The sequence below is a fragment of the Capra hircus genome, chromosome 8, assembly GCF_001704415.2.
Source record: "Capra hircus breed San Clemente chromosome 8, ASM170441v1, whole genome shotgun sequence".
In the NCBI taxonomy this organism is placed as follows: domain Eukaryota; kingdom Metazoa; phylum Chordata; class Mammalia; order Artiodactyla; family Bovidae; genus Capra; species Capra hircus.
This window is the reverse complement of record NC_030815.1, coordinates 69072725-69098859: the sequence shown is the minus strand read 5'-3', so window position 1 is coordinate 69098859 and position 26135 is coordinate 69072725. Positions and strand designations below refer to the sequence as shown.

The window sequence follows — 26135 nt, the reverse complement described above, 5'->3', positions numbered from 1 at the left end:
TTCCTGTCTGAACTGGAGCTCTGGGAGTCTGGCCCCAGAAAGCCCCTGACCAGCCTTTTGCCGTCGGTGCCCATGGCCAGCCCCATGCCCACTGGCTGGTGCTGGAGACAGTTGACAGTCCCTCCCCACCCCTAGGGCCCTCTGGTGTGGCTCCATCCCTCCCCTCTTCCTTGTATTTCTCACCCTCAACACGCTCTGACTCTTGTTACAATTGTTCCTGCGGTGGTTCTGGGAATGTTATTTTTTTTATGAAATAAAATTTTTTATTATAAATTTAATATACTTTCAGAACTTTTAGAAAATAAGAAAAAGAAACCTGTATACTATTTATCTCTACTCACCTTCAATCCAACCACTCTTATGTTGGTGTATTTCCTTTAGTTTTTTTTTCTCCAGGGATCTGTTTTACACATGGTTGAATTGGGGGTGTTTTGCATTAAGTTTCTTTCTTTAACACTGATCATCATCATTTTCTGGGTTGCTCTCTAACCTTTGTTTTAAGAAAGTGTTAGTTGCCCAGTTGTGTCCGACTCTTTGCCATCCTATGGACTGTAGTCCACAGGCTCCTCTGTCCATAGGATTCTCCAAGCAAGAATACTGGAGTGAGTTGCCATTCCCTTCTCCAGCAGATCTTTCTGACCCAGGGATCGAACCCCAGTCTCCTGCATTGCTTCCAGATTCTTTACCACTGAGCCACCAGGGAAGCCAATTTATTTTAAATGGTCAATTATATTGTTTTAGGCTTGGCAGTGATTTACATAAACATCGCCCATTTTTCCAAATAATTCAATTTCTTCCTTGTATGCAAGGCTAGGCTATTTTCATTTTTTTTCTGGGGATAGGAAAAGAAGAGAAAATTAAGGAACTGCTGCCTTTGATGTGTCAGTGTTTTAACTGATCTCATTGAAACCCTTTATCTTAACTTTCCCCCCATAACTGGGGTCAATATTATTTAATTCTGTTTTACAGAAGAGGAAAGAGGGAGGCCGGGGTTAAGTCACACCCAAGGTCACACAGCATCACCCAAGGTCACACAGCAATTTTACTGGCAGCCCTGGGGCTGGAGCCAGGTCTCCTGACTTGAGCTACCTCATGGATATCACAGCCTTCACACTTAATGGGCTTTGCAGATGGCCTTGCTGCTGTCTCCTCTGTCCTCTTCCTTCCAGTACAGACAGCCACTTCTCAGCTGCTCTTGTTCCAAGTGGCACAGAGTGAGCTGTCCTTACCTATATCTCACCTTGTAATGCTGTGTCCTAATGTCACCCCAGAACTCCCTACATGGGGTCCTTCCTGTGGGAAGACGGGGAAGGCCTCGTGACAGGGCCTCTCCCCTCTCCGGGCCTCTCCCCACTCCAGTCCTCTCTGCCACCTTCCTTTTCGTGGCGCGTTGTAGCATCCTTGAGGGCATATTGGGTCGGGCTCCTAGGAAACAGAAGGTGGACCAAATGTTCCAGGACTCACCTGGGAATGAAGCCCAGTCCAGGTGGGGACTGACCCTGAAACAACCTGGGGCCCTTGGTGGCCCTCTTCCTCAAGGAGGCTCAGTGGGCCACCCCCAGTCCAGCCCTGTCCTTTGGGCCTTTGTTTCTCCCAGCATCCTGTGGTCTACCTGCTCTAGTCCTGCTCACTGGCCCAGATTTCACAACCTCAGAGCCGGACGTGACATCAGAATGTACATATCCAACTCTGCCTTTCTCTTTTTTTCTTATCAAATACATTTTTTAGGCTTTTTTTCTGGGCGGGGGGCGCTGTACTCTGTGGCTTGTGGAATCTTAGTTCCCCAACAAGGACTGAAGCCAAGCCCTAGGCAGTGAAGGTGGTAAGTCTCTTTTTTTCTTTTAGACTTTTTATTTTGAAATGATTTGAGGTTTCCAGTTGAGTCGCAGAGATACTACAGGAAGTTCCCAGTTAGCCTTCATCTAGCTTCCTCGCATGGTAACATCTTAAATAACCATGGTGGTAGTACTAAATTGCTTCAGTCGTGTCCACCTCTTTGCAACCCTACGAATGGTAGCCCGCCAGGCTCCTCTCTAGGCATAATACTGGGGTGGGTTGCCATGTCCTCCTCCAGGGGATCTTCCCAACCCAGGGATCGAACCCTTGTCTCTTAACATCTCCTACATTGGCAGGTGGGTTCTTTACCACTAGCACCACCTGGGAAGCCCATGTAACCAGGGTACAGTGATCAAAATATAAGAAACTGGTACTGATACAACTCTATTAACTAAGCAACAGACTTTATTGGGCTTTCACCAGTTATGTTTGAGGATCCACTCATTTTCCTTACAGGTGGCCTGGAGGGTAGATGTGGCTCCCTCGAGGTCACTCGGGAAGCTAGTGGTAGGGCACAGGTTGAAGTCCGGCCTCCTCCTCCCAGTGCCCTGGGCTGCTGCCCTCCTCACCCTTCCTGCTTTGTCCAGGGCCAGGGCTGCTGCTCCTTTAAAGAACTCTAACTTTATAGACACCCTTACCCCACCTTGCTTGCCCGGCCCGATTCTGAGATTGCCTACACTGTCTTTCTGCACACGTGCTCACATGCACATGCTTGTCCACAGGCCCTGAAATGGCTGGTCCAAGCCTGGCTCCTGTGGGCGCTGGAAGCATTGCACTGCAGGGCCAACCAGTTCAGCCACTTCTGTCCACTGGGCTGCATGCGGCCACCCACACAAGCCAGTGCTCTAGCCTCTGTGGGAATGGAGGACGCAGAGCACATTTGATGGAGCCCTACCTTGGTTTCAGGTTCTAGAGGTTTCTATCTCAGCACCTCTCCCTCCCTCAGCTTTTCCAGTTCTGCCCTAGGGCCTCTCCTGTCTCCTGTCTCCATCTGGTGTGTGCCCTCTGACACCTGGAGAGAGTCACTTTCTGTTGTCCTTCTCAGCATCTCGGAAGGCCTGGTAAAGAACCCTCCTGCCGATGCAGGAGACATAAGAGAGGTGGGTTCTACCCCTGGGTCAGGAAGATCCCCTGCTGGAGGACATGGCAACACACTCCAGTATTCTTATCTGGAGAATCCCATGGACAGAGGAGCCTGGCAGGCTACAGTCCATGGAGTCGCAAAAAGAGTCAGACATGACTGAAGTGGCTTAGCATGGTACAGCACAACCCCCTCTAGGGCCTTCCACCCATGGGGCCCTTCACTGTTTACAGCTGGTTTTCAAGTTTCTCTCATGTGCTTCCCATCACCGGGGTGATTAGGTCCACTCAACTGGCGAGGAACGCTTTGCCCAGTGATAATGGGGAGAGTGGAGCCGCGGTTTGCCACAGTCTTTGCTCTTCCAGGCAGTTAGGCTGTCTGGTGTTTATCTTAGGCCGCCTCTGAGGCTTTCAGAGCCCTGCCCAGACATGATCTCACTCTCTCTCAAATCATCCCTGGGAGGCAGAAGGGAGTCTGGGATGAATGCTGTCCCCATTTCACAGATGTGAAAATAAAGGTCTAAACACACACAGACATGTGTGTGTGCCTGGCAAATATGTGAAAAAGTTGCTTTGCAGTCCTGGGAGCCTGATTTCAGCCCTGTGAATTCAGTTGTTTGGAACATCTGAGGTCTTGGTTGGGGTGGGGGCAGCAGCGTTCACAAGTGCCTCACATGATTGCAGCTCCCCCAGGGATAACCCACAGCTTAATCCAGTGCCCTGCCTCCAGAGACCCTGCAGTCAGTTTAGTATTTGAGAAGGGCCTAAGGAGGCTTATCTGGTGTGGCTGGAATTCCCCAGACTAAGGTCTAGTTCATGGTGGCCCTTAGGCACATTTCATAAGTGAGCCTTTGTTTGGTAGCCACAAAGGCTGTGGCCAGGAGAGCCCAGGCTGGAGCCTTGCTGGGCTGCTTGGTGGTGGTGACCCATGCTGGACAGTCCAGAGAGTTCCTCTCATGATGGCTCACCTTCCCAGTAGTCCTGGGAAGGAAGAGCTGTTAGCAACTTATTGTAGAAAAAAACCGAGACATCACTTTGCCAACAAAGGTCCATATTGTCAAATCTATGGTTTTTCCAGTAGTCATGTATGGATGTGTTAGACCATAAAAAAAGCTGAATGCCAAAGAACTGATGCTTTCAAATTGTGGTGTTGGAGGACTTCTGAAAGTCCCTTGGACAGCAAGAAGATGAAACCAGTCAATCTTAAAGGAAATCAACCCTGAACATTTATTGGAAGGACTGATGCTGAAACTCCAATACTTTGGCCACCTGATGTGAAGAGACAACTCACTGGAAAAGACCCTGATTCTAGGAAAGATTGAGGGCAGGAGGAGGGGACGACAGGATGAGATGGCTGGATGGCATCACCAACTCAATGGACATGAGTCTGAGCAAACTCTGGGAGATGGTAAGGACAGGGAAGCCTAGCGTGCTGTAGTCCGTGTCTCACAAAGAGTTGGACATGACTTAGCAACTGAATGACAACAAGAAAGACAAGGAAACAGGCCCACAAAACAGACCCACAAACAAGTCCCTGACGCTATTAGGGCACAGGATCAACCAGGGAGCAATGGCTGGGCATCCAACTCCAAGTCCAATGCTTAGCTCCACCAAGCTACTGTCCCCCCAAAAAGGGGCATGACCAAAGCCAGGAGGAGGGAAAAGGGAGCCCTCACTGGCACTGAGCTCCTCAGTCCTGAGAAGAGGTTAGAGGAAGAAGGAAAGGTCAGGCTGGGGGAGAAGAAGGAGCTCCTGAAATCAACCCACACCTTGCTCTCAACAGACCAGAACCCCACCAACGCAGCGGTGGCGGAGCGTGGGGCAGGGGGCGAAGGGGGGGCGGAGGGGAGGCGAGGGGCTGAGGGGGCAGGGGCGGTAATAACAAAGTTGAAGGAGCAGTACCCATCCCCTGAACGGGAGAGGGCCCGGACCCTGCTTAGGAAATGCGCTGGACTGGAGGCCGGGACAAGGTTGATGACGGCTACGCGCACTGATTTCTGCTCCAAGTTCTGCCTCCCATGGCCAGGCACAGCTCGACCATCCCAGCTCTGCAATCTCCCTCCTCTGAGCGCCTGCAGCATCTCATGCCCAAATCAATTTTTTGAACCAATCCTGTAGCACTCGCCTTATAAGTCAGCTGGCTTTCCATTATTTGTCTACGTCCACCTTTCCAACTAGATCAGAATCTTCTCCAAGGCAGGAGTTCTTGTCCTCCCTGCCACGTGACAGCCAGTACTTTCTCAGTAGAGAAATAAGGTTATTTGGGAAGTGTCATTTAGGGCAATGCCGTGGTTTGTTTACAAGTGGTGGACACTGGGTCCACGCCGCGGGCCCGGTGACGTCTTCGGGTTTGTGATGTCACCGTCGCTGGCTGCTGCGCCGCTCCGCAGCCTGCGGGCAGGTGACGTCACCGTCGGAACCCGTGCAGACAAGTGCGCGCCGGAGGAATTAGCGAGGCTGGCGGCCTGAGATGCCGGGAAAGAGGAGGAACCGATGCAACGGCAGATGCGGTGTGGCGTTCGCACCACCAGGGCTGGGCGCCTAGCCCCCTTATGGACTGGCTCCGCCCCCGCCGTGACCTTTGCGCGCCAGCCAATCCGAGCCGGCCGCGGTGACGCGCAGCCTATCAACGTCCACAACACGCCGGGCGCTTCCGTGTTCGCGAGCGCACCCGACCCGAGTCCTCAGGGGGAGGGGGCGAGGCCGACGGGCCCCACTGTCACCCAAGTACAGCCCACCCGGCTCGGCCGATCTGCGGTTCCCGGCCCGCCGCCTCTCGGGGGACCTTATGGCTTCGGAAGGCCTGAGAGGGGCGCTGACGGCCGTGCTGGGGGGCCGGGGGCTGCTCGTGCAGAACTATGATTCGGGGCCGGCTGGGGAGCCGCCGGCGCCGGTGCGGCTACGGAAGAATGTCTGCTACGTGGTGCTGGCCGTGTTCCTCAACGAGCAGGTGAGCGTCCGCCCGTCGGGCCCACCGCCCACGTCTCTGGGGCTCGCAGCCAGTCCCGGTAGGGAACAAAGGACGTACCGGCAACAGCCACAGCTTCCTGGTGTGTGGCTCTTCCCAGTTTTGCAAAGCACTTTCACACTTAACATCTGAGCCTTGAGCAGCGCAGCCCTGCGATCCTCCCAACGTACAAGGGAGGAAACTGAGGTTCACGAGCCTGTTTAATCCCACCAGGCCTCAGTTCCTTGAGAGGAGGCTGTCTTACTCCTCTTCCATTTTCCCCAGAAGCTAGCGCGGTGCCCGCCACGGAGTGGGCTTAAAAACCTGTCCAGTGCTTCAGGGGCTTCCCCTGGGCCCCATGGGCAGTAAGTGCACAATTTTTCCTTACACCCAGGCCTCTGACCCCCTGTTTGATCCTCTGATTGGTGTTGATCCCTGTACATGGTGCGGTAACAACAGCTAGAACGGGTCAGAGCCATAGGTAGGAGTTGTTTGGCATGAGGGTTTGGGGTGTGTTTTAAAGCCTAAGCAGGCCACACAGAGTTTATAAACCGTGAGGGGAGGTGAGAGATATACTGTGACTTGTGCAGATGCTAATCAGTGCAGGACGCAGGGCAACCCTCCTTGGAGGCCTAATCTCCAGCCCCTGAAGTAGCTACCAGAATTCTTAACCCCTTTCTGAAATGGAAACCTGAATGCAGGGAAAGATGAACTGCAGAGACCGCTGCAGTCCCCATACCCAGGGCCAGTCCCCTGGAGAACTCAGCAATTTCAGGGTGGCCCCTGGGATGTGGGTACTGAGCGACTATATCTGAGATTGGAGCTGGACCCAGAGCAAGTGAAGGCTGCTGGCTCTGCTGCCCCCCTGGAGCTCCCATCCCAGCTGTGGTGGGCGAGGACCCTCTCTCTCCCCCTCAGGATGAGGTGCTACTGGTCCAGGAGGCCAAGAAGGAGTGCCGTGGGTCGTGGTACCTTCCTGCGGGGCGGATGGAGCCTGGGGAGACCATTGTGGAGGCGCTGCAGCGGGAGGTGAAGGAGGAGGCCGGGCTGCAGTGTGAGCCTCTGACGTTGCTGTCTGTGGAGGAGCGGGGCCCCTCCTGGATCCGCTTCGCATTCCTCACCCGCCCCACAGGTATGGCCCAGCAGGTGGGCAGCGTGGGCTGAGGGCAGTAGACACCAGTCCCCTGGCTTGTCCTCAGGTGAGATGAGCCCCTAGTCTGGCTAGGATAACCCTGGCATCTCCAGATTCCAGACTGAACACCTGATCCTGGGCCTCCCCCCTAAGTCACAGCTGGAACCCTGGGTGGCCCTTTATTCTACCAGGCCCAGCACTTCATTCAACATAGACCTTTTCTCCCTCCCTGTGCCCTGGAGAAGGAAATGGCAACCCACTCCAATGTTCTTGTTTGGGAAATCCCATGGACAGAGGAGCCTGGTGGGCTACAGTCTGTGGGGTTGCAGAGTTGGACACAACTGAGCACATCCCCTGCATCTCCACCAGGTGGAATTCTCAAGACTCCCAAGGAAGCAGATGCAGAGTCCCTACAGGCTGGCTGGTACCCACGAACCTCACTGCCTACCCCACTGCGGGCCCAGGACATTCTTCATCTGGTCAACCTCGCTGCCCAGTATCACCAGCGAGCCAGGCACCCTCTCCTCCTTCCCCAAGAGCTTCCCTGCAGTCTGGTCTGCCAGCGACTTGTGGCCACCTTCACCAGCGTCCAGACAGTGTGGGTGTTGGTGGGCACAGTGGGGACGCCTCACTTGCCTGTCACCGCCTGTGGCTTCGCTCCCATGGAGCAGAGGGGTGGCATCAAGATGGCCGTCCTGCGGCTGCTACAGGAGTGTCTGACCCTGCACCACTTGGCAGTAGAGACCAAGGGGTTGCTTGGACTGCAACACCTGGGCAAAGACCTAACGGATGGCATCTGCATGAACGTGCTGGTCACCGTGGCTTTTCGGAATCCGGGTCTCCAAAACGAGCCCCCAAAGGTTCGGGGTGAGAACTTCTTTTGGTGGAAGGTGGTGGAGGAAGACCTGCAAAACCAGCTTTTACAGCGGCTTCGGGACTCATCTGTCGTCCCAATCAACAGATAGGAGGTGGGCGTCAGTGGGCCGGAGCAAGGCATTCGTGCTTTGGAGGAAGTTTTTGCTTTGGAGGAAGTTTTTGCTTTGGAGCAGGGCAGGGGTGTGGCAGTCAGAGATCTTCTTGCATGAGGACCTGAGCAGTTCTCCTGGCTCCCAGGGGGACTGCCCTCTCTTGTCACCACGGAGCAGGTCCCTGCACAGCACCCAAAGGGACAATGCCTTCAGCTGAACAAGGAGTCCAGAGCTCGGGGACCCAGTTGCCCTGAAATTCCAATGAGGGCAGGACTCCCTAAGGGGACGTGAGGACCTTCGGGACCTGAGGTGGCATCTCCTCATTTTCTGTGCCCTTGCCAGATGCTAGGCACTTAGAACATGGAATGGGTGTGGGGGAGGTCATTCCAAGGGAGAGGGTCCCTGGCTGAGTAAATAAGTGTTACTGACTTTGCATTCCCACCTATATGTTTCTGTGGGTCGGACTTGAGTTGGAAGGGGGAACTGCTATCAAGAGAAGCTCCTCCGCTCATCCCATGGAAACCACACAGGCCTTCCCAGACAGCAGGTGACCGGCTGGCAGACTCCCTTTGTCCACCACAGCTTGGCGCAGGCCTGCCGGGTGGGATGTGGGCACATCCCCTCCAAGGTCTGAGCGGTGAGATGCCCAGAAGCTTCAGGTGGGCGAGGAGCTGTGAGAGCTGCCCGTCTCTTTTCTCCTTGAGTTTCTCTGAGGGATCAGCGTCGCTCCACCCCCAGGCTCATTCCTGCCTCTGCCCTGGTACAACTCCAGCCCAAAGCCAGACCAAAACCCTCTCTTCATTCCCCTTAGCTCAGCTGAATCATGGTAGTAATTTTTTTTTTTTTTAAAGAACTTTACTGAAGTTTAAGGGAAAACCAAAGGAAATGAAGAAATATGTACTGACTGCTATACACGCATCACTGGATGTACAGTTTTGGTTCTGAGCAGGGAAAATACTTGGCTGGGTTTCCCTCCTGAAGTAACTCCACTCTGACGCCCAAGGACCAGGACAACCTCAGAGGCCCCCTGCCCTGCCTCTTTGGGCTGCCATCTTGTTTTTCTGACCTCTGGAGCTGTGCTAGGAACCCACTTGTTCCCTCTAAAGACTTCTTCCAAATGAAGGAATCAAACCCTTTTATTCTGGATCCCTTCTCTTAGTGTCTGAGGGACCCACCGGTCTGTAAGCACACTGGACAGTGACCTTTACTTCCATTATTTAGCCTATTATTAATAGTAGCTTTCAACCCTTCCCTGGTGGCTCAGACAGTAAAGAATCCACTTGTAATGCAGGAAACCTGGATTTCATCCCTGGGTCTGGAAGAGCTCTTGGAGAAGGGAACGGCAACCCACTCCAGTATTCTTGCCTGGAGAATCCCATGGACAGAGGAGCCTGGCGGGCTACAGTCCATAGGGTCAGAAAGAGTCGGACACGACTGAGCACCTAACTCTAGCACTTTCAACCCCAGGTGCCCACTAGAATCACCTGGAGAGCCTTAAAAGAGCAACTGTGGGTGTGCCCTTAGAGATCTGATTAACTGATGGAGGGAGGGTGGGATCAGGGCATCGGTATTTTTAAAAGCAGCCCAAGTGACTGGAACATGCCAGGAGGTGAAAGCCACTGATCAACCCTCCCTCTTGCCTTGCCTGGAGGACTCTTCCTCCCCAGAGCATCTCCACGCACTCAGGGACTAGATTTTTTAAAATATGAGGCCCAGGACTTCCCTGGCGTCCACACGCAATGCAGGGGGCACAGGTTTCATCCCTGGTCAGGGAACTAGATCCCACACACTGCATAGTGCTGCAAAAAATAAAAATCAGGCCCACTGTTCACCACTAAAGCAGTCATACCTTTCACAACACAAACCCTGCAAAGGAGACTTGTGCACAGATGCCCCAGGTGGCCCATTCCCTAGAGTGTCTCTGGAGCTGCGGGCTCTCAGCTGTAGGCAGGCCGAGCAGAAATAGAGCTCCCTGCCCAAGAGAGGCCGGTTTCCCGGTTCCTGGCAGGCGCTGGGGGAACATCACACTTGCGCTGCCAGAGCCTGCCCCTGTTTACCACCCGCCCCCACCACACAGACACTGCCCTCCCTCTGCTCCTGTGCTGGGAGAGGAACGGAATTCGTCTTCCTTAGGGAGGAAGATGTGCCTGAATGAGCAGTGGAGCCCTGGGCAGAAGGACACGGGGAGGGCAGAGAAGAATGGGGCAGCCATGACCACGCAACCACACCATTTATTGCCATGCTGTCTGGGGAGACACTGTGCGAATGCCCAAGTGCATTGAGGAGGGGAGGGTCTGACTCCCGGACGCTTGAACGTTCTTTCTGAATCGAAGAGTCCAGACCCAGTTCACCGCCTCGTTCCATGCTAATGCCCATGCGTGGGCACACGCAGGGACTTGCACGGTGTCCTCGGGAACAGCAGGTAAATCCTCCCCAGCTTGGAGGAACGCAGGAGAGGTAGAGGTCACTGAGTTTCCTCTGCTTTCATGTCACCTCCTGGCAACCTGTGGCCGGCTTCTAGAAGCGGCATGGGCAGGAAAAGGAAGCGAAAGGGGCTCTGGCCTGCTCCTCCTTGCCCAGGAGTTAAGCCAGCAACTGCAGTTTGCTGTGAGGTAATGCCTGGCGCCGCCTGTGTGTTCCTGCAGGTCGAGACAGATTTGGGCCGGGTGGGGTGGCAGCCCCAGCCGCAGAGGGCACGCTGGGAGAACGGCACCGCAAAGGACTGCCTGTGCCCCAGCCCCACCCTGCCAGGCCTTGGGGTCGAGAGGGGGTGGGGGAGGGACGTGGGGGCAGGCTGCGGTCCGGTGGGCACCCTGGCCTCACCTGGACCCGGACCTTCCGGCTCTGCTGGGAACAGTATTCTGTGGAGGACCCCAGCCGAATGCTTGGGGTGAGGCCTGGCCTCCCCAGGTCTCTGAGCCCCTCTGCCCAGGTGCTGTGGACCTGCCGAGACGGGTTCAGAAGGCGCCAACGAGAAACCAGCTGGAGCTGGAGCCTGGCATCCAGCCCCCCGGCTTCCCAGGCCCTCTCCTGCCCTGGCTGCAGTTACATCAAGCTTCTCATTAGCAGCTGCCCCCGCCTGGCTGTGGAACATGCTTTGGGCATTTGCCACGAGGCTGTTGGAATTTTGCAACAGTCTCTAGGAGGGTGAGCTGGAAGAGGGGCTTCCCCTGCCATCCATGGCCCCTTCCCCAAGGGTTAAACCGAGAAGGCAGGAGAAAAAACATCAAGTGTCAGCAGTATCTGTGGTACCTAGTGGGACAGAGACAGGGCCGTGCCCCCATCTCTCTGGCCTAGGGGCATGACCAGCCTCAGAGCCACTGACTTACTCCCCATTGTGCCCCTATAATTGAGTCTCAGGTCTTGGCTCTGGCCATAGAAGACCCATGGACACAGGTGACAGGCACAGAGCAAATGAGGCTCTGGCTCGGGGGGCTCACCTGGCTGTCACCCAACTCCCCAGAGAGGGCCCCAAGGACACCATGCTGCCCAGGAAGCCACCACCTTGGCTCCTTGGTTCCTGGTACCTCAGAGACCCACTCCTTGAAATCCAGTCTGGTGCAGCCAACAGGCCAAGGTGGTCTTGAGTCAACCCAAGAGTGGAAGGCCAGACCTCCACACAGGTGGAAGTCCCTGGGATATAGAGGAGATGGAGCCAAGGCCAGCCCCCCACTCCAGGACAGTGGCAGCACCACCGCCAGGCAGGGGGCAGCTCTTGGGCAGAGGCGTGAACGGGAGTCTCCCCTCCTGACTCAGACATGCCCTTCTCCAGGCTTGGAGAGATGCAGGTGAGGACTCTGTGGGGGGAACTTGACGAAAGCAATGGCAGCCAGCTCCTTGCAGAATTCCTCCAGGACGACCACGCCCTGGAGGAAGGTCTGGTGGTCCAGCCTGAGGGAGACAGCACAGGGGTCACAGCTGGGAAGTGTGAGGAGTGTGCCCAGTGGGACATCCCAGTATCTGAGGGACTACCCAGGGACAGCCACCTCTGAGGGTCTATGAGGGACCACAGGCCTCAGCCATGAGCCCTCCTCTGCCCCTGGCCTGGTGTCTCCCCCACCTGGAAGCCCTCGCCATGTCAACCCAGGGCTCTTCCTTGGGCACCCGCTTCCCTCGGGTACTTACTGCTCCCCGGGGACTTGGCCCATCAGCTGCCTGCGCACCAGGAGCAGTTTGCCTGGGAACTGGGGAACCCTCTGAATTCTCTGCATCAAGTCCCCGATCACCTGGAGTGGGAACAAGAGGGGACTGATGAGACCAGAGACCCTGCTGTGGGGTCCCTGGCCTGGTCATACCATGGGAGGGTGGGTGGTACCTAGGTTCTCCCTTGGCGCTGGCAAGGGTGCCCACACCTGCAGCCCCCAGCCCGCCCCCATCCCATTGCCCTCCCTTCCTGCCCCCAGCACTGGCATGCTTCCTCTGGCCTGGCCTGGGCGCCCTTACCCTGACGAGCACAGAGAACAGGCTTCGGCAGCCAGGGGCCAAGTTGGTGTAGGGATCCAGGAGGTACTCGTGGATAAGGGGGTGGGGGAAGAGGGCGAGCCGGGACAGGACTGAGGTCACCTGCAGGTTCAGGCTGTATGGCTGTGGGGAGCGCAGTGGACAAGCAAGGGTTGGCAGGGGTGCTTAGCATTTTTACCCCCTGCCCTCCTCCACCCCAACATTGTGCCTGGCCAGTGTGAACGTGTGCGGGGGTTGGAGACGCACGTGATGTGTGCGTCATGGGTTCCCTGGGGCTGAGGGCCAGGACGTGTTAGGGCGTGTGAAGCAGAGGCGAGACGGGGCTTCCCGGCTGGAGAAAGGTAGGGATTGAGGGGGGTCGTGGAGCCAGAAAAGGGAAGATGACTGGACCCCCAGGGCTGGGCCCTGCTCTCCCGAAGGACTCCGGAGACCTCACCCCATGGCTAAGGGCCCAGCCCTGCTGTCTACCTGTTCTAAAATCCGGGACATGCGGTCAAACAGCATTTGGAGGAAGGGACCCTCAAAGAAAGGCTGTTCGGGTTCATGGGGGTCCAGGGGTGGGGGAGCCAGTGGCCAGCCCCAGGGTGTCACTCGGGAGCTGCACTCCTGGAACTAAAAGAGGCGGGAGAGTCAAGGACATAGGCCGAGGAGGAAATGGCAACACACTCCAGTATTTTTGCCCAGAGAATCCCATGGACAGAGGAGCCTGGCAGGCTACAGTCCATGGGGTCACAAAGAGTCGGACACAACTGAGTGACTAACACACGCCAGTGGTCAGGGGTGCCAGCAGACTGGGAGAGCCACACAGGCAGATGGGGCTCGGGCGCTTGGCCAGAGCTGGGAGCACTGGGCTGGAGATCACAGGGGCAGAGTGCATTAACCCCACACTCTAAGTGGCAAGGACTGAGCACGGGCAGAGGCCTCGACACTCACCAGTCCATAAGCATCGTGGACGTACGTGTCGTATCCTGTCTCCTCCAGGAAGGCCGATGTCTTGGCTTCCTCAGGAACGAGGCAGAGGAAACTGAGAGACAGGACCCTAGATGTGGGGAGGAGGGCCCAGCCTGGGCTGCCCTGCTCCATTTCCAGCCCCTGGGAGCACTCCATCCCAGCCTGTGCCCCATCAGGGCTCTGGCCAAAGACAGAACAAAGCTCAGGTGGCTTGCACTTCCTGATGGGCCCCTACCTGTTGACAATCTCGGTCACTGCTGTCTTGCCATCAGGGTTGGTGGCAGGGGCCGGGGGAGGCTTTGCGGAGGGCTGAAAGCCAGAGTCGAGGAAGCTGTCGGTGAAGTAGGGATCTTCCTCTAGGTCTCTGTGCCGGGCGGAAAAGCGCAGCACCAGTGAGCATAGGAACCAGCAGGGGCTGGGGAGGGGCTCTGAGTGGCCCCAGGCCTCCTCCAAGGCGCCAGGTTTCACTTACAGGGTATCCTCGTAGCTTTCGGGCTCAGGTGAGCCACGGGCCACGTAAGGACGGCCCTCCAGGTAGCACAGGATCAGGCTCCGGACAATCTGCTCATGGGGCTTCTGCAGTAGCTCCTCAAACAGCCGCAGTGTGGCGATGCTGATCTGGGGCAAGAAGGAGTCAGCGGGACACCCTTTCCCCATGCGGGCCTCCAGGGGTGCCTGGAAACTGCTCACCCAGGTGAGAAGAGGTCCCCTAGGATGGGGGTTTGCCTCCTCTGGCCGGGGGCTCAGGTGGCAGGTTTCAAGGGGAGTAAATGGGTGCTGGCCTGAGAACCACAAGTCTGGCTGGTCTCGGTTCCATTAACTAATTTGAGGTGTGGTATCGGGCAAGCCAGTTGGCTCCTCTGCACCTTAAGTTTCCATGTCTGAAAAATGGAATACCGGCCTCGCCTACCTCACAGAGCGGCTGTCAGCCTCCAACAAGCCAAGTGAATATAATAAAAGCACTTTGTAAAAATGAAAAGTGTCATCGTAAGTTTGTAATCACAGAAAATTACTGCGGGACAAGAGTTTAGCTACCAGTCACTGGGTCACTGTCTTTCTTTGCTTGGAGGTGAGAGGGAGCTGGGTTTCAATGCCTCAAAGGTAGAACCGCCTTGAAAACTAATGAAAATGGGAAGAAGCTTCTGGAAATCCCATGGGCAAGGTGGGGTGCAGGTGAATAGAGAGGAGGGCCGCCCGCCTCACCTCATCAGAGAGGTGGTCACAGTGCCTGATGAGGTGGGCACACAGGGTGCGGGGGCTGTCCTCAGGGGCTGCAGGCTGCTGGTCCATGCCCAGGAGGAAGGCCACAGCCTCCCGCAACAGCGCCGGGGAGCGGAGCTGGCGCAGCATGACTGTGAGCAGGGCAGTGGAGGTCAGGACGCTCTGTTCAGACCTATGGGGAGAGTGCACTGAGCCACGCCAGGCAGGGGACGGCAGAGGACGAGCAGGGAGGGACAGGGTGTAGAGGCGCAGAACCCCTTCCTGGTTCTCTTGCATCTTCTGCTGGTATTTCTCTGTTCATTCCCTGTTCCACTTGAGGTCCTAGAGTCTGAGGGTGGGAGGCCTTGGTTAGCCCACATGGCTCTGGGTCACAAGTGTGTGAAGGGGAACACCGACCAATGGAGCCCACTGACCCCATGACTCTGGCCAAGGAGGTCCCTGGCCTCAAGCACAGGAAAGGGCTTGGTGGGGTGGGCATTTCGCCCGGGGCATAGCCACACCTGGAAGGAACTAGATAGAACTTACACGTGTAGGAGCTGGGGCTGCAGAATTTCCACAAATAACTTCTCAGCCACAGCCTTTGCCAAGGCATCCGAAACCACCTGGGTGCCAAAGAGCATGTCTTAAAACGCGTTTTACCGACCACCGACAATTTTCCACTGAGAAATAGCTGTGTCCTTGTACAGAGCCTAACATAACAAGTAGAGGGGGGGTCTGCTGATCCTGGGCCTTGCCCAGCTCCCAAGAGATCCCCTGGGTCCTCCAGGTAGAGACAGAACAGAGCAGCATGAAGCTGGAGATGGGGCGGAGCACCCGCTCTGCTCACCGTGTGTGCCTCTGTGATGAGGTGGTCACAGTAGTCAAACCAGCCCAAAAAGGCAGCCAAGGCCTCCTTGCCGGGGAAGGAAGCCTCATCAGATGGGGCGCTGGGTAACCTGCATGAGAGTAAAGGAAGTGTGTGAGGCCTGGTTCAGGTATAGCCAGGAAGTGGGCTCTTTCACCCTTTGCCTTGGAACCTCCATTGCCAGAGGGCCGTTCTACTGGGGGCTCTGAGGGCAGACAGGTGGCTCAGACCAGCAGGTAAAGAATCTGCCTACAGTGCAGAAGACCTGGGTTCAATCCCTGGGTGGGAAAGACCTCCTGGAGAAGGAAATGGCAACCTACTCCAGTATTCTTGCCTGGAGAATCCCATGGACAGAGGAGCCTGGCGGGCTATAGTCCAGGGGGTTGCAAAGAGTTGGACACAACTGAAGTGACTTAACACTTTCACTTTCCCTGAGGGCAGAAACCAGAGTGATGCTTTCCTGGAGGGTGAGAAGGCCCCTGGCATGGGCTATAACCTCAGGAGGAGGGTGGCCAGCAGGGGTCCCCATTCCCCTTGGAAAACAAGAGAGGCTACCAGGAATATGCCAGGTAGGGCTTCCAGCTGCTGAAAATGTAGACCTGCCTTCCCTGGCTAAGCGCCTACCTCCAGCTGATGCCCTCTAAAGCAGCAATGTCTGCAGGGTCCAGGGAGCTGGGCAGGGACTGGTACAGCTGGCAGAGGTGCTCGACGATGGCAGGACAACAAGGGCTGCTCTGTACCAGGTAGGTGGTGGCCGCCTGGGACGCCACAGTTACCAGGAGCAGCAGGTTCTCCCGGGCCTTCAGGGCCACCCGACCTTTCTGGGAATAAGGGTAGGACTTCAGAGACCTGTGGCTGATCCCCACCTCCCAGCAACTCACCCACCCCGTCCCCGCCCCCTGCGTCTTGGAGGCTGCCAGCACCTTGCTCTTGCACAAGCCAATCAGGGTGGTAATGAGGCTGCTCTCCCCAATGGCTCCATCTGGCTCCTGGGTCTCAGCAGGCAGCTGGGTGTTTGAGGCCCAGGCCCCACAGGTACCACTGTCCGGAGCCTTGCTGTGTGGGCGGTCCTTGTCCCTGACACTGGCTGCCTCTCTCAGACAGGCGGTGGCTTCTCTGGATGCCTTCCTACCAATAGTCTTTTTACCCTGCAAGGGAGGATGGGTAAGGCCAGGCCGCGGTGCAGACCATTCTCCATGACAGCCCCTTGGGAGTCCAAAGGGGGCCTCAGTGTAGAGCTGGAGGGGAGCCTGCCAAGTGCCTCCTCAGTACCTGCTCCATCCTTCTGCCCCTCAGCAGGGCCACCAGGGGCTTGCCCTGGGGTCTGGGCCCTCCCCCTCCTGCTCCCCAGAGGCACTCACTTCTAGGATATAGGTGAGCAGGGCTGGGTCCTGCTGGATCTTGGAGCAGAGGACTGTGGTGAACTGCACCTCCTCCTTTTCTGTGAGGGATCCAGGAACTGTCCCACCAAGTCGGAGAAGTTTCTAGAAGGGGAGCAGGACAGAGACAAGGGGGGATGGGGTGGCGGGGAAGAGATGGAAGAATGGGGCAGCAGGGAACAGAATCTGTGCACGGCCAAGGGTTCAAACTCAAGTCCTGCGGCACGGTGCCCGGGGCCTGATGGAGAAGCCGGGGATGCAGCGGGGGGCAGGGGGAGCTCTTTTAGGGTCTCAGAAAGCGGAGCGTTTTGTCAAGGAAGTTTTGGTGCTTTGGGCCTGGCCTTGGAGCAACCCCACCCCCACCAGCTTGGCTTGAAAGCACAGGCCTCACCTCCGGACACCCCTTACCTTCTGGGCCCCTCACCTGCACCGGTCTGTGGACGTTGAGGTAATGCAGGAGCGGGTGTTGCACTTGGGCCAGAACCTTGCTGAAGAACTGGAGCACCTGCTGCCGCATGCCAGGTGGGTACTGTGGGGCAGGGACGGAGCGCCTGTCAGTCAGTCGGCGAGGCAACACCCCCGCCTGGACTGCTCCTCCCCTCACTGCCTTCTCCACCAGCGCCTCCTCCTCTCACACTAGGAAACTGGCCTCCTGCTGCTGCCCTGCCCGTTTCTCCCTTAATTTTTGTCCCTAACCTTATCGTTATTGAACATACTATCCGTGGGCTCCTTTGATGCACCTGACTAGAATTTTCGCCTGTTTCAATCACTGTCGGGTCCCCAGCGCCTAGGCCGCGGCTGGTACATGGTTGGTCCTCAGTACATCACTGATGAACGAACGGGGACTGAACGAAAGGGAGCATGTCCTCAACCCAAGGACAGCGAGAACAGGCCACCAAGGCAAAGCAGTGAGGGCCTGAAGCCTGGGAAAGGTGGTGGCTGTTCTGAGCCATCCCAAGTGATCCCGTCCCCACCGAGCTCACACCGCACCCCACCCCACCCCAATCCCACCCCGCCCCCGACCCCCTGCCCCAGGGTGGGCACTAGGAGGAGCACAGGTAGAAAGACCTGGATCCCTGGGGCCCCAGCTCAGGCGGAAGTTTGCAAAGGCACCCGAGGTCCGGCCCACCTCGGCCTTGCCCAGTGTGCACAGGGTCTCCAGGATCTTGTGCTGCAGCAGGTACTCCAGGCAAGGCCCCGTCTCGCCAGCCGCTGCCTGCTGCTTCTCCTCGTACACCAGGATATCCAGCATCTGCTTTAGCCGCCAGGGAATATCTGTTTTCTTGGCGGGGGTGTTTTCATCTAACAGAGATCCAGGAAACAAGGTGAATGGGGTGAAGTCCAGGGACACTGTGGCTTAAAGGGTCAACCCACAGGGTCTAGGGGAGGTAGTTGGGAAGACAGAACAGCCTAGAGAAGGCCAGGTTAACAGTTTTCTTCAAAGACCAGAGCAAAGGGAAGTTTACAGTTGATCCCTCTCTAGCTAACCTTAAAAAGAGCTTCCCAGGTAGCGCTAGTGGTAAAGAACCTGCCTGCCAATGCAGGAGACTGAGACATGGGTTGGATCCCTGGGTCGGAAGATCCCCTGGAGGAGGGCATAGCATCCCACTCCAGTAATCTTGCCTGAAAAATCCCATGGACAGGGTTGCTTGGCTGGCTATAGTCCATGGAGTTGCAAAAGGGTCAGACATGACTGAACTGACTTAGCATATGCTAGCTAAAAAGATGAAAGACATTTTAGATGAAGCCCAGGATATAGCTATATGACAGGACATGTGTACAGGTCCCAGCACTTTATTAAAGAAAAGCAAGCAGCATTTTTTTCTCTGAACTCTGGGGAAGGACAGTTGGTGGGCTGCCGGCTAGCTCTGGGCCTGAGTGAGAAGCTATGGGCTCAGGGGTCTCTGATAATTTAGAAGCTGTCTTCAGCTTCCTAACAGATAACCTCCAGGGGCCTATTTATGTCTCTTTTATACTCATGGAAGGCAATACTCTATTTTCTTTTTTTTAAAAAAAAGCTGAAAAAAAAAAAATCCATTTATGACCATGGGTTCAGACTCAAACTCACTGCCTGATGCCCAGGTCCTGCTGGTCAGTGGAGGTCTCTCAGTCAGTCTCACAGGGTGGAGGATTTTTACAAAGTTCTGGCACTTTGGGACTGGCCTTGCAGCACCCCCTAGCTTTTCTTGAAAGCATAGGCTCTTGAGCAAGGCAGCTCACCTCACCCAGCCCTGCACTTCTGGTCCAGAGACCATCTGGTAATTAATGAATTGGGCCAGGTGAAGCCCCAGGTGGACGTGAGGCAGTTCTAGAACTTTTCCTAGTTTTCTGCTTGTGATTCCATGACAAGAGATCTTCAGTCCAAAAGGTGTAAAATTCAAGATGTAAAATGAGTCCTGGGGATGTAATGCACAGCACGGAGACTAGAGTTAATAATATCGTATATCTGAAAGTTGCTAACAGAGAAGATCTTAAAATTTCTCATCACAGGAAAAAAAAAAATTGTAGCTATAGGTGGTGACAGATGTTAACTAGACCTTATTGTGAAGATCATTTCACAACATATCCATGTATCAAATCAGTATGTTGTACACCTGAAACTAACATAATGTTATATGTCAATTATATCTCAATTTAAAAAAAGAGATCGTCAATCTAAAGCATTCTTTTTAAAAACTACTGCTTGTTATTTTAGATTATATAAAATAGTATATATTTTACATTTATATTAATCCCATAAAATGACCTATTGGTATGGATCAGGATTTTTTTTTTGCTGCTGTGCAGCATGAGGATCTTATCTCCCTAACCAGGGATTGAACCCATGCCCCCTGCTATGGAAGCAAGGACTCATAACCACTGCACCACCTAAAGCAATTATTCTTAACTGGGGGCAATTTTGCCCCTGCTCCCCAGGATATCTGGCAATGTTTGGAGAGACATTTATGCTTATCACGATGGGGAGGGGGTGCTACTGGCAACTAGTGGGTAGAGGTCAGAGTTGCTGCTAAACATACGGTGTACCACCCTCCCCCCAACCTCCTACAACAAAGAATGATCCAGTCCAGAGGTCACCAGTGCCAAGACTGAGGACCTTGGTCTAACAGAACACTCAGAGGGCCCCTCAGAGTGTCCTAAGGCCACTTTTAATTTTGGGGGCTGGCTCAGGCTGGAAGTAAAGCCTTTAGGAAAGGTGTAGGCAGATGGCAGGTACAATAGTAGATGAGATGGTTAGACAGCATCACCGACTCAATGGACATGAATTTGAGCAAACTCTAGAGGAGCCTGGCCGGCTACAGTCCATGGGGTCACAAAGAGTCAGACAGAACAGGACTGAGCAACTGAACCACAAACGACAAAACTGGAGTCAATCCCCAGTCTGAACTCTAGGAAGTGGAAGGCTAGGAATGCAGGGAGGGTTACTTAGCAACCAGTGCATCTCCACCAAGCCCAGCATACTGATTACCAAGCAGCCAATGAGACGCTGCCCCCTCAGTGAGTTATCCTGGTGGGCCCAGATGAACCAGAGCTAGAGTGTCAGCTGGGGGAGAAGGACCAGGCACGCTACGTGCCTTGGTTTTTTTCCTCCTGTGCCAGGTCTCTACAAGGGAAATGCCCTCTAAATTGGCTCAAGGAAAAGAGGAATTTATTCCACTTCTTTTCTTTAGTCGGTAAGCCCTGGGCACAGGTACCTGGGGACTGAAGGCCTGGATACTCTGCCCAGCTAAGGGCAAGTGGAGTTCAACATCTTGGATGCAGAGTCAGGCCAGTGAAACCCAGCCTCCTTGTCCCTACTCCTACTCACACAGGTCCCTTCCTGGAAGGTCAGGGTGAGGCAGCCCCCACTCTGAAGTGGGCAGTGGATGTCACCTTCCCCAGGACACCTGCATCTCTGAGCTGTGGGGTGACCCCCACCCACCCCTCACTCCCCAAACCCTTCAGGGATCCCTACACGGAAGGAGACGAGGCCCCACCTGTGCTTTCGATGTAGTAGTTCGTGATGCCCTTCCAGTGTTCCACGAAGGCCTCCAGCAAGTCAATGCTGGGCTCCCGCTGTGGAGAGAGCAGACACACCTAAGTGGCTGCCACTATGACACTCTACCATCTGCTAAGTGTTGGACGGCTGCTGGGCCCTGGCGGAGGCAGTTGGGATCCTGGGTTCTCAAACTGAATTAGTAACACATTTTCTCCAGGACATCTGCACATTGTCTTCATATCTCCCAATAATCTCCTGTGTCCTCTCCCCAGACACCCCCTCCCTCCTTGAGATGTTGTGGTTTTAAAACATGTCATGATCACCCCCCATCCCAGAGTGGCTAAGACGGTTGGTACAGAAAACAAGACACAGAAACAGATCATTTCCGTACAATGTGGTTATGCTACAATAGAGGTATGTACAGGAAAACAGGAAAGCACCCCCAAAACAACAAAATGTAAATGGAAAATGTGGCAGAGACAAAGCATTTGGGTCCATTTCACTCTGAGTGAAATGGGTCTGAAAATTTGGGTTGAAGGCCATCACAACTCAATTCAGCTAGGTGGGTAATGTTAGAATATGAAGCAAGTGGGATTTCCCTGGGGGTCCAGTGGTTAAGTGGGAGACCCAGGTTCAATCCCTGGGTCGGGAAGATCCCCTGGAGAAGGAAATGGCAACCCATTCCAGTATTCTTGCCTGGAGAATCCCATGGAGGGAGGAGCCTGGTAGGCTACAGTCCATGGGGTCGCAAAGAGTCAGACACGACTGAGCGACTTCACACACGCACACCAGTGGTTAAGACTCTGTGCTTCCAATGCAGGGGGCGCCAGTTGGGTCCCTGATCAGGAACTAGGATCCCATGTGCCATGTGGCTTGCATCCACCAAAAAGTGCCTAACTTATGGTGGTGTTTTAGTTACTAAGTCATGTCCAACTCTGGTGACCCATGGATCATAGCCCGACAGGCTCCTCTGTCCATGGGATTTCCCAGGCAAGCATACTGGAATGGGTTGCTATTTCCCTCTCCAGGGGATCTTCCCAACTCAGGATTGAACCTGGGTCTCCTACATTGGCAGGCAGGTTCTTTACCACTGTGCCACCTGGGAGGCCCACCTTACTTATAACATGTTGCATCTTTTGTTCACAGTGTGAGGTGTGCAGCCCTATCTTCTCTCAGTTCTGCTCATGTCCACACCTCCAGCTCCTTCAATCACCCCAAGGAATTCTGATCTTCCATGAGCAGCCCTCAAACCTCCCCCTTCTCCTAAAGCAACCTCTCCATTCCCATGCCCCAGCTGGAACTAACCTTGAACTGGTAACAACCACTACCTCTGAAAACTTCTCCAAAAAGGGCATTTCTTCTCTTTCCTTGCAGAGTGAATGTTCCCAGGGGAAAAATGCATATTCCAGTAGTCCCTACCCACATCCCTACCTTATGGTCTTTCCTCTAGCTGCTCCTCTGCCTAGGAGACTCTGTATATCCCCCTACACCTGTTTAGGTCCTAGCAGTCCCCAGTGAGGTCCAGCTCAAAGCTACTGCCTCCACAAAGCTGTCTCCAGGGTCCCTGGACGCACCTCTCTCTAACTTCATGCTTTACTGCACCACAGGACAGGGTGTCTCCTCCTTCCATAACTCCCTCAGCAGGTATCTATTGATGCCTACTGTGTACGAAACACCATGCCTGATGCTATGAGCCACACAAGGATGTCTAAGAGCCAGTCCTCCAGAAACGTGCCATGGAGGAAAAGAGAATATACAATGCACTGAATGACTCAACCACAGGAAATAGTGGGAGATAGTGGCTGGTGCAGTCACTAAGACTCCATGCTCCTAATCCATGGGGCCTGGGTTTGATCCCTGGTTCAGAACTAGATGCCCCATGTCACAAACAGAAGATGCCACATGCAACAATGAAAATCAAAAGGTCTTCCCAGGGCAGTCAAATAAAAGAAGCAGTAGTGGTGTAAGAACACAGGAGAGGTGGACAGTGACCTTTGGGCGAAGAAGGGTCAGTTCCAACAAGTGAAATGAAGAGGCTATGCTGAGATCATGCGAGAACTAAAACCCGAAGAACTGGTCTGATTTCAACAATAAGAGACACAGGAGAGACGTTTCCTGCAGAACGATCTTTGCAAAGTGTGTCCGGCAAAAGGATGGATAGATGAGTGTGTGGGGCATTAAACTTCTTGGCAAAACCAAGAAGTCCCTTTTTTTTTTTCTTTGCAGGCAGTTGGGTGCAGGTCAGTGACATCTTCTGAGCTCCTGAAGAAGAGTCATCTGGTAAGTGTGTGGGAGACAAATGCAAAATGAAGGTTTAGCAGGCTATTATGACAAGGGGAGGAAGAAATGACACTGAATCAGAGATACTGCCCCTTGCCCTGGTGGCCTGGGCAGTCTTCTTTCAGAGTCAGCTGTGGGGGCCTTGACCTTTATAGAAGTGGCACCTCCCACAGTCATTCTAAACACACAGACCATATGGAGTGACTGCATCTTATCACCGTCTACATGATGCTATTATTGTTGGGTGAACAATCATCTCTGTAGGAGACTGTGAGTTCCCTCAAGGCCAGGGTTCTGTGTTTCTATCTCTGAGAGCCCCTAAAGGGCTCTGCACAGAGTGACTACTCATTGATACTTACTAAAATATCTCAGCAAACTCCTTAAACCTGGACTTCCCTGGTGGTCTAGTGGTTAAGAATTTGCCTGCCAATGCAGGGGCACAGGTTCGATCCCTGGTCCAAGAAGATCCCATACCGTGGAGCAACTAAACCCACAGCGTCACAGCTACTGAGTCCATGCACCTAGAACCCGAGGGTGGCAACTGCTGAACCAAGGGCTGCAGCTACTGAAGCACATGCACCCGGGGCCAGTGCTCCGCAACAGCAGAAGCCATGGCAGTGAGAAGCCCGAGCACCGCAACGAAAGACAGGCCCGCTTGCCGAAGCCAGAGAAAGCCCGCACGCAGCAACGAGGACACAGTGCAGCCCAAAATAAAAATAAATAAATAACAAGTAAATACATTGGGAAAAAAACAGAAACAACCCTCCTTAAGCCCTTCCCACAGTTCCTTTTTCTGGGAAAACCCTCTGACCCTTAACCACACTATGATCGTCTCACAAGCCTGTGATGGGGTCTCATCTAACCTTAAAATTCACTTATAGTCTCCTAAAGCCTTAAGCTGGACTTAAATGAAAAAAGAACAACCCAGGGGAAAAAAAAAAAGGAGAAACAGAACAAAAGTTAGCCAAAACAGACCGTTAAAGCTAAAAAAAACTCATTAGATAATCTTTACCTGAATATATTGTTAGCTACTGTAACTCCAGAAAAAAGAAACTGCACCAAATGATTTCTTTTTAAAGATAATATTATTATTATTATTATTTTTTACAAATAACTGTAATGATTGCTATTCTATTTTGTCAGAAGAGGGCAGGAAAGAGCACTCTTTCTCCTTAACACTTGCTGGGGGTTTTAACCTAGTGACCCAGCCCTGGGAAGATCTGTGCTCAAGCTTGGGGTTGAGGAGGGAGAGGGGACCATCTCCCCTGGTGGTCACATGGGACCAGCCAAATTTCTAGGGCATCGACTATATGTTGTATACTGAGGGGCCTAAGGACACCTGCCTAAAAATATCTCCCGTGACCACCAACTCGCCTCCAGCAAGACACTGAAATTTCTACAGAGGAAGCCTTAGAAATTCACTCAGGGCTAGGGTCCTGTCTGTCCTGTTCACCCACCTTGTGTCTGGAGCTTTCCCAGACAGGTATGAAAGAGTGTCAGACTATGTTCTAACATGACAGCTATTTTGACTGGGGACAGAGAGGAGGGGAGCAGAGATCATTCTGGAATCCCCTCCGGAGGCAGGATGGCCCGAGGTGCCTGCAGGGCAGAGTTGAGAAAGCAGGAACTTTTCACTTTCTCCACGAGTTCGCTTAAGGCTGAGACTGTTCTCAGTCATAAGCCCTGATCTGAGCTGTGTGTTGGGGAGGTGGGGCTTCCCTGGTGGCTCATCAGTAAAGAACCCCCCTGCCAATACAGGAGATGTGGGTTCGGTCCCTGGTCCAGGAAGATACCCCAGAGAAGGAAATGGCAATCCACTCCAATACTCTTGCCTGGAAAATCCCATAGACAGAGGAGCCTGGCTGGCTTCAGTCCATGGGGTCACAAAGAGTAGGAAATGACTGGACTGAGAGCTTGAGCACCCAGGCATGCATTGAGAAGGAAAAGGATAGAACCCAAGGCTGTTTCTCCTGAGAACATTTGATACACTCAACTGATCAATTAGGAGAGTTTAGACAAAAGAATTGTTAACTTCACAGGCAGATTCTTGGCAGGGTTACTTTGACTGGAAGGCATCCTGCCTACCCTATCTAAACCCGCACTTTTATCTTGCTGAGTGAACTGTGGGCGCCTCTGACCAGCCTTCAAACCCAACACAAAATGGCAGAAGCACAAATTCCTTGCCCCCCCTGGCCACCCCAGGCACCACCAGAGCTGGCCCCTCTGGACTCAAGGTCAACGGGGCTTGCGGTGGCCTGGGATTGAGATAACATTCTGGAAACGGCACTTGTACCCAGGATAAGACTGCTTCCTGGGCTAGGCGCCGCTCCCCCCAACACACTTCGATTGTTATCTGTACCCTTCCTGGGGACTTGGGCAGTTGGGGCCTGCACTTCCCAAGTCGAAGGTGAGAAGGCCTACAGCGCGAGTGAGGTCTTGGAGGCGTCGGAAGGCAAGGAACCAGGGGAAGGGGCAGTTAGTTTTTAAGGCCAGGTGACCAGGAAGGGAGGAGCGCGGGGGAAGAGGAAGGCCCACAGGCTGGGGGAGGGGACTTGGGGGGAATTTTGGGAAGAAATTATTGGGTGACAGGGGAGCACTCGGCACGGAGGAGTTTGGGAATTGGGAGACTCCGGGAGCAGGGAAAATAAATAGGAAGCAATTCGGGGAGAAGGGTTAGGGGCTGGAGCGACCTGGAGAAAAGCTAGAAGAGGGACGATCAAGAAAGAAGCCACTGGAAACGGGAAGAGGGGTCCGGGAGGGGGCGCGGCGGGCGAGCGAAGAGGCCCGAGACGGGGCTCCGTGCGGCCCGGGTAGGGGTCCCTTCCCCGAGGCGGCCTGCGCCCTCCGCCCGCCCGCGCGCCCGCCGGCTCCTCTCCCGGCCCCGCGCCCGCCCTTCCGGCCCCGCTCCGGCCTCACCGCCCCCACGGCCTCCTGCAGCAGCGCCCCGAGCCGGCTCAGCATGACGGCGGCCCGGTTCCCGGTTCCCGGTTCCCGGTTCCGGGGCGGTGGCGGAGCTCCCGGGCGCAGGCGGCGACCCGGAGGCGCAGCGAGGGAGGCGGG

At 54.5% G+C, this 26135-nt stretch overlaps 2 protein-coding genes across 8 annotated transcripts; one reads left to right on the top strand and one right to left on the bottom strand.

Annotated features, from left to right (window-relative positions):
- Positions 5178 to 9102, top strand: NUDT18 (nudix hydrolase 18). The gene is made up of 3 exons (XM_013966112.2): positions 5178 to 5866; positions 6782 to 6995; positions 7365 to 9102. Exons 1-3 carry the CDS (start codon positions 5705 to 5707, stop codon positions 7958 to 7960), a joined length of 972 nt encoding a protein of 323 aa, XP_013821566.1. The 5' UTR covers positions 5178 to 5704; the 3' UTR covers positions 7961 to 9102.
- On the bottom strand, positions 10175 to 26135 carry FAM160B2 (family with sequence similarity 160 member B2). 7 transcript variants are annotated; one of them, XR_001918461.1, is made up of 18 exons: positions 25992 to 26135; positions 20794 to 20872; positions 17949 to 18121; positions 17244 to 17348; positions 16802 to 16924; positions 16364 to 16588; positions 16065 to 16261; positions 15423 to 15531; positions 15122 to 15198; positions 14579 to 14768; positions 13848 to 13993; positions 13611 to 13739; positions 13358 to 13463; positions 12893 to 13036; positions 12407 to 12547; positions 12089 to 12189; positions 10787 to 11854; positions 10175 to 10602 (listed from the first exon to the last, which is right to left on the bottom strand). XR_001918461.1 is itself a non-coding variant. In XM_018052266.1 (17 exons), the coding sequence occupies exons 1-17, from the start codon at positions 26034 to 26036 to the stop codon at positions 11716 to 11718; spliced, it is 2229 nt and encodes a 742-aa protein (XP_017907755.1). In that variant the 5' UTR covers positions 26037 to 26135; the 3' UTR covers positions 10175 to 11715. The 7 variants fall into 7 exon arrangements, 5 of the variants coding, with proteins under 5 accessions (XP_017907755.1, XP_017907756.1, XP_017907757.1 ...); XR_001918462.1 differs by having other exon boundaries at positions 10175 to 10906; positions 11491 to 11854; XM_018052266.1 differs by having other exon boundaries at positions 10175 to 11854.

Bases quoted from the DNA above. Each gene is read 5' to 3' on its own strand.
- NUDT18 (XM_013966112.2), top strand. From the start codon at position 5,705: ATGGCTTCGGAAGGCCTGAGAGGGGCGCTGACGGCCGTGCTGGGGGGC. The intron at 5,867-6,781 runs GTGAGCGTCCGC...TCTCCCCCTCAG, and splicing joins CCGTGTTCCTCAACGAGCAG to GATGAGGTGCTACTGGTCCA. The intron at 6,996-7,364 runs GTATGGCCCAGC...CATCTCCACCAG, and splicing joins ATTCCTCACCCGCCCCACAG to GTGGAATTCTCAAGACTCCC.
- FAM160B2 (XM_018052266.1), bottom strand. From the start codon at position 26,036: ATGCTGAGCCGGCTCGGGGCGCTGCTGCAGGAGGCCGTGGGGGCG. The intron at 15,199-15,422 runs GTGAGCAGAGCG...TTTGGCACCCAG, and splicing joins TCATCACAGAGGCACACACG to GTGGTTTCGGATGCCTTGGC. The intron at 11,855-12,088 runs GTAAGTACCCGA...TGTCTCCCTCAG, and splicing joins GGCCAAGTCCCCGGGGAGCA to GCTGGACCACCAGACCTTCC.